Here is a 6,734-nt window from a genome sequence, read left to right as displayed (position 1 = left end):
AGGTGACTAGATAGAAATTCGAAGGTGACTAGATAGAAATTCTTGCAGCGCATCGGATTATTTGCCATATCGATCACCATGACAATGCCAAGAATGGTAGGAACGGCGCAGCAAAGCGCGCCTTTGCTTCTAGTTGCAACGAAAACAGTACCAAGAAAAGCATCAATCAGGTGAACCATGACATTCTTCTCAATCGTTCGAGTCCATGCCACAGCTAGCACGCGCAAATGAACATCTTTGCGCAAACCGTCTTGTCATAATGTAGTTCAGCCAAACATGAACATGATACCTCAATTTCAGCAAAATAGTACTAGTTGCATCAAGTCTCGCCAAACATGGTAGATATAGCAAACATTCTAATGGTGAAAAAGAGCAGGTCTTTTGCTTGTGGCGAGATTTAAAAAGAAAACACGAATCCAGCCAGCATTTATCAGCACCAGAAAAACATAGCCCAGAAACTTCTTAAGTGCATAATTAAACAGAGGTAGTGATGACAACAGTATGAGCACTAGAACCAAGACCGACTTCCATTGCCCCCAACAATGCACAGACTGTTGTTTTCATTCACCTCACTGTCCGTCTCCAGATTCTTTTGGAGCTGGGGCTTCCTTAATCTCATCAACGTCATCCTCCTGCGAAGTTGGATAAAAACACTAGATAGCATGAGAAACATGAAGACAGAAAGGTAAACTGTTAAAACAGATCTGAGGAAACTCACATTGGTGTCGGATGTCCATAGAGTCAAATTGTCACGCAGGAGCTGCATGATTAAAGTGCTGTCCTTGTAGGATTCCTCGCCTAAGCTGTCCAGCTCTGATATAGCCTCATCAAAGGCCTGTAATATCCAGGAAAGTTCGCTTGAGCAAATTCATATCACAGGCATAACAAAAGCAGAACTGAAACAGTATTAAATTACATGGACAAGTACAATTAACACATTTTAAGTCTATATATTTCTGACAGGCCATGTGATTCTTAGTCTACATTCTTATTGAGAAACCACTACAACCTTCGCGGTTCACACTATCATGGTAGACATTGGGATAAATCACTTTACCTACAACATCAAAATGTAATTCAGCAGAGCATGAGAGACTAATTACATGGACAAGTATAATTTTATGTATTTTAAATCTATGTTTCTGACAGGCCATGTGAATCTTAGTCTACATGCACACTGAGAAACCACTAGAAGTTTCACAGTTCACTCAATATCATGGTAGATATAGGGATAAATCACTTTACCTAAAACATCAAGATATAATTCAGCAGACTATGAGGGACTAAAGTATTTAATGCAAAGTAGACAGCACAGATTTTTTTTAAATGATCAAATAATCGACTATATAGAATACCAGCAATTATAAGAAAGTTCTTCAACACTACTTCCTAAAGATGACATACTTCTAATACTAATAACTTGAAGTACATATGCATACAGCACAAGCACGGACAGAAATGTTGCCAGCAGACAAACAACTCTTCACAAATACTATATTGACAATGTTAAAGAGTGCTTGCAAGATATGCCAGGGGATGCAGGTAGTGCAGTTCAGTGGTCATCACAAAATATAATTCCATAATAGCATGCTAGTATGTATTCCTTGCATCATGTAAGATTGAGCAGTTCAGAGGTTAGCATAAAAAATGAACAAAATCCTAGCATAGTAACTTCCATGATGACAACAAATTGGAAAAAATTGTGCGAGTTGTACGAAAGCTTTATCAACTTTCCCCGCACAAGCATAGATGCTAGAAGTGGATTGATTTCCTGCAGCTTCATTTTCTAAGGGGGTTGCCGCAGAACCTATCCACAAACATGTTAGTGCGCAATCTGCCTCTAGTAAATCAGAGAAGAGGTAGTACATTGCCCGAGTTGGCCATGGATATAATCACGACAACTGACACCGACTGGAATCAAACACTGGGTTGACAATCGTGATAACTGAAACAAATGGAGAAGAAAGGAGAAGCAGCAAACTTGTTTTGCAAGGTTGCAGGCGCGGTCAGGGGAGTTCAAGATCTCATAGTAGAACACAGAAAAGTTGAGTGCAAGCCCAAGCCTGATGGGGTGGGTTGGAGCCAAATCTGCTAGGGCGATATCCTGCAAACAATTCGCAGAACTCAGCCCGAAGGATTGACTGATCATATCTATATGTACACATAAATATTGCCTTATCAGTAACCTGAGCAGCTTTGTACGCGTTCATGGTGCTCTCGGCGGCTTCCTTCCTCTCCCCACCGGACTTAAACTCTGCAAGGTACCTGCATAAATATCACAAAGGAGAAATCAGATGTCGATCGCTGGGCAACAGAAGCTCATGTCTCCCAGTCACCGCATTGTGTGATCATATACAAATCGCATACTCCCTCCGTCCCAAAATTCTTGTCTTAGCTTCGTCTAGATACGCCGATCTAGACGAAGCTAAGACAAGAATTTTGGGACGGAAGGAATATTAAACTGAAACCAATAGAATGACCACCTTGAAAATTATAAGCTAACGACTACCTCCGCTAGCACTAACAAATATCACAATCATTTTTTTTTTACTTTCCATCACCATTGAGAATATAAACTACGATATCCATATACAAATACCACAAGTTAACTTTACCAACAGACCACCAGAAATTAAACTCGCATCCGCATCATCTCATACAAGAGATTAGTAAACCTACATATCCATAAATCATACAGAAAGGCCGCAACTCAAATCCTGGCCTACACAGCACCAAAGCCTCATAGATTTCTAAACTACTGTTGAAAATAAATCAACGGTCCTAAATCAAAGAACTATATCATATCACATCCCGTTACTTCGTACAAACAGATCACGTCTTCCTTCCATCAAAAGAAGGGTGCCGGCATAAAAAAATAGTAGTATCACATCTTGACGTCATGGATTTGAAATATCTGTGTCGCAAATAAGGAGGCGACAGCTACCTGTGGTAGTCGCCCTTCATCTTGAGATAGAAGACTTTGGACTCGGCAGCTCCGGCGGATGGCACGAGGTGGGAATCAAGCAGGGCGAGGATGCCGTCGCAGATCTTTGCGAGCTCGGCCTCGATCTTGCTGCGGTAGGAGCGGATGGTGGCGGCGTGCGCGTCGTTGCCCCGACCTTCCTCCTTCTGCTCGATGGAGGAGATGATCCTCCAGGACGCGCGCCGGGCCCCGATGACATTCTTGTAAGCCACAGAGAGCAGGTTGCGCTCCTCGACGGATAGCTCCTCCCCGGGCCCTGCCCCGCCGGTGGCCTTCGCGACGCGCTCCATGAACTCCACCATCTCCTCGTAGCGCTCGGCCTGCTCCGCAAGCTTGGCCATGTAGACGCTCTCGTCTCGCGTCGGCTCTGCTGGCGACATGGTTGCTCGCTCGCTTGTGCAAGGGCGTGTGGCAACGGAGTTGGGGGGTGGAGCAGCGGATCCGGGGGCGTAGGAGGCAATACGCGTTTGTGGGGAGGTGCGGGGTGGAGAGGGGTGGGGATGGGCCGATGGGGATTTGAGGAGGTCCCCGGGGCGGGGCGGGGCGGGCGTGTCAGCGAGCGGAGAGCCACGTAGCGGTCAAAGGGGAGCGCCCGCGCGGAGCGGTCTGCCTGGGAGGGCGTGAGCAACGAGCATCTCCAGCAGGAGGTAATATCACCTCAGGTACCCTAACTTGCACCCAATGTGATGATTTAGTCTCAAAGTTGCAAAATTTGACCAAACCATACCTCAACTTGCACTTCATGTGATGATTTAGTCCCAGGCCAATCACAACTCACCAATTGGCTGCCAAGTGGCCGGACCGGTCAGCGCACGCAGTTTTACAGAACCCCTGCCTTTTCCAATTATCAACCCGTTCTGTTCTTCAGAGCAGAGCAAACCGTTGGCCGCGAGTAGTAGGCGCGCAGCCGCACCATGTTGGCATGCCGCACGCGTCCGACGGCGCCGGCCTCCGCCGCGAACTCCTTGTACCGCTCCGGGGCCGCGGTGCCGCCGCCCAGCCGCCGCACGGCCACCGGCGTCGTCCCGTTGCCCACCACCACCTTGTACACGATCCCCTTCCCGCCCTTCCCCAGCACGTACGCCGGCGACCGCAACAGCTCGTCCAACTCCATCCGGAACCCCTTGTCGATCGCCACCAGCTCCCTGTCCTCGCCGCCGCCTCCGCCCCCGGAACCGTTGCCGCGTTTCTTCTCGCTGCCGCCCGCGTCAGACCCGTCCGACGAGTCCCCACAGGTGTTTGCGCACATGCACGGGCAGGCGAAGAGCCCTCGCCCCTCCTCGTCCTCGTCGTCGTCGACGTCGTCCCCGCGCCGGTCGCGCAACTTCCAGTATATGTACACCACATGACTCCGATGAGGGCGACGCCGGCCACGTCGGCGACCGAGATGAGCACGACGGTACAAATTACTCTACTTGTACATGTGTCATGTGTGTGTGCTCTACTGTACGAAATTCAGAGCTCGAATACAACACTACTCATATTCTGTGATTCACAAATTAATGACCCTAGGAAGGGCATATACAGCAGAATTAGCAGTTTAAAACATGGTATAGAGGCAACGTCGCTGGGCAAAATGCAAAGTAGGGCTTGTGTACTTAACATGCATGTAATCTGAAACATGTTACTCTGCACCTCCTTTCACTGCCTTGTCTCCAAAAACAAATGCATTTAAACGAGAGTGGTAACACGATAAATAAAGACCATGTATGATGACAAGTTTATCAGTGCATAATTCTACAGAACCTGACCAACATTAAGTTGCATTTGCACAACTCTAGAAAACTGCTTGATCAGACACAACTAGGAAATTGCCTAGCAACCAACAGAAACTAACTTAGCCCAGCAACCAACTCTCCAAAACTGTTTGATGGGACACAATTAAAGGTAACTTTAGTCAGGTTCTGTAGTTGATCAATCCTAAGTACTGATAAAATCCTGAAGCTTAGCGCAGCTACCAACATTTCTGTCATAAGCTAGAATTTAACCGAGGTGAGTTCATCAGTCAAAACCGAAAATGCGAGAATATCAAAGAGTTTCAGTAAGGCTGATCCTGTATCTGAATGACATTCGTCCTACATGATCCACGGTGCAAAAACAGAACATGCAGTCGATGAATCATGCACACCTTAACAGATCAGAAACAAGATGAACGCTGTAATTAAGTTCATGAGCCATAACCGAAAGGGGACTGACAAAGACATTCAGTTAGCAATTTAGCCCGCAGGACACCGCGACCGCCTCCTGCAACTCCAGCACCGCCTGCAGGACCTCCAGGGGACTGACAAAACACATAAATATGCAGTACTTCGGAGTATATCATAATAGAAGAACGAAATGATCATTGCAGTGAGTTTGTGGCATCCGGTCCTGTGCCTGATCATCAAACGCTCATGCTTTTCAAACAGAATTCTAACAACTGAACAACATTCCTTATATGCATAGGATGATTCAGAGTAAAAACTGGAAGTGAACTGAGCCATCTAAGCAGTAACTGATGCATGCAGGAAAAAAATTAGCACAAGCAACAACAGAAGTTGAACAAACAGTCGGAACAGAGCACAAGTGTGACGCCCCCGATTCAATCGTACACTAATCATGCACGCAAATGTGTACGATCAAGATCAGGGACTCACGGGAAGATATCACAACACAACTCTACAAATAAAATAAGTCATACAAGCATCATAATACAAGCCAGGGGCCTCGAGGGCTCGAATACAAGTGCTCGATCATAGACGAGTCAGCGGAAGCAACAATATCTGAGTACAGACATAAGTTAAACAAGTTTGCCTTAAGAAGGCTAGCACAAACTGGGATACAGATCGAAAGAGGCGCAGGCCTCCTGCCTGGGATCCTCCTAACTACTCCTGGTCGTCGTCGGCGGGCTGCACGTAGTAGTAGGCGCCTCCGGTGTAGTAGGGGTCGTCGTCGACGGTGGCGTCTGGCTCCTGGACTCCAGCATCTGGTTGCGACAACCAGGTAGAAGGGAAAGGGGAAAAGGGGGAGAAAAGCAACCGTGAGTACTCATCCAAAGTACTCGCAAGCAAGGAACTACACTACATATGCATGGGTATATGTGTAAGGAGGCCATATCAGTGGACTGAATTGCAGAATGCCAGAATAAGAGGGGGATAGCTAATCCTGTCGAAGACTACGCTTCTGGTCACCTTTGTCTTGCAACAGGCAGAAGAGGGTAGGTCGAAGTCCTCCAAGTAACATCTCCAAGCAACATCTCATAGCATAATCCTACCCGGCGATCCCCTCCTCATCTCCCTGAGGTAGAGCGACCACCGGTTGTATCTGGCACTTGGAAGGGTGTGTTTTATTAAGTATCCGGTTCTAGTTGTCATAAGGTCAAGGTACAACTCCAAGTCGTCCTGTTACCGAAGATCACGGCTATTCGAATAGATTAACTTCCCTGCAGGGGTGCACCACATAACCCAACACGCTCGATCCCATTTGGCCGGACACACTTTCCTGGGTCATGCCCGGCCTCGGAAGATCAACACGTCGCAGCCCCACCTAGGCAAAACAGAGAGGCCAGCACGCCGGTCTAAACCTAAGCGCGCAGGGGTCTGGGCCCATCGCCCTGAGCACACCTGCACGTTGCGTGGGCGGCCGAAAGCAGACCTAGCCTAGTGGCGTTCCAGTCCAATTCGGCGCGCGCCGCTCCGTCGCTGACGTCTGAAGTGCTTCGGCTGATACCACGACGTCGGGATACCCATAACTACTCCCACGTAGATGGTTA

The 6,734-nt window shown here is 47.7% G+C and overlaps 1 protein-coding gene across 1 annotated transcript; it reads right to left on the bottom strand.

The window, feature by feature from the left end:
* Positions 1–265: 265 nt before the first annotated feature.
* On the bottom strand, positions 266–3,484 carry LOC542785 (14-3-3-like protein GF14-D). The gene is made up of 5 exons (XM_044513734.1): positions 2,945–3,484; positions 2,187–2,265; positions 1,982–2,104; positions 719–835; positions 266–632 (listed from the first exon to the last, which is right to left on the bottom strand). The coding sequence occupies exons 1-5, from the start codon at positions 3,361–3,363 to the stop codon at positions 570–572; spliced, it is 801 nt and encodes a 266-aa protein (XP_044369669.1). The 5' UTR covers positions 3,364–3,484; the 3' UTR covers positions 266–569.
* Positions 3,485–6,734: the final 3,250 nt, after the last annotated feature.

This window comes from Triticum aestivum, chromosome 4B (assembly GCF_018294505.1).
Source record: "Triticum aestivum cultivar Chinese Spring chromosome 4B, IWGSC CS RefSeq v2.1, whole genome shotgun sequence".
In the NCBI taxonomy this organism is placed as follows: Eukaryota; Viridiplantae; Streptophyta; class Magnoliopsida; order Poales; family Poaceae; genus Triticum; species Triticum aestivum.
Note: the sequence above shows the minus strand (reverse complement) of the source record. Positions and strands in the feature narration are given on the sequence as shown.

Excerpts from the sequence above, each read along its gene's own strand:
- LOC542785 (XM_044513734.1), bottom strand. The coding sequence starts at position 3,363 with ATGTCGCCAGCAGAGCCGACGCGAGACGAGAGCGTCTACATGGCCAAG. Across the intron at positions 2,266-2,944 it reads ATGAAGGGCGACTACCACAG|GTACCTTGCAGAGTTTAAGT; the intron begins GTAGCTGTCGCC and ends ATATTTATGCAG. Across the intron at positions 836-1,981 it reads CCTGCAACCTTGCAAAACAA|GCCTTTGATGAGGCTATATC; the intron begins GTTTGCTGCTTC and ends TGGATATTACAG.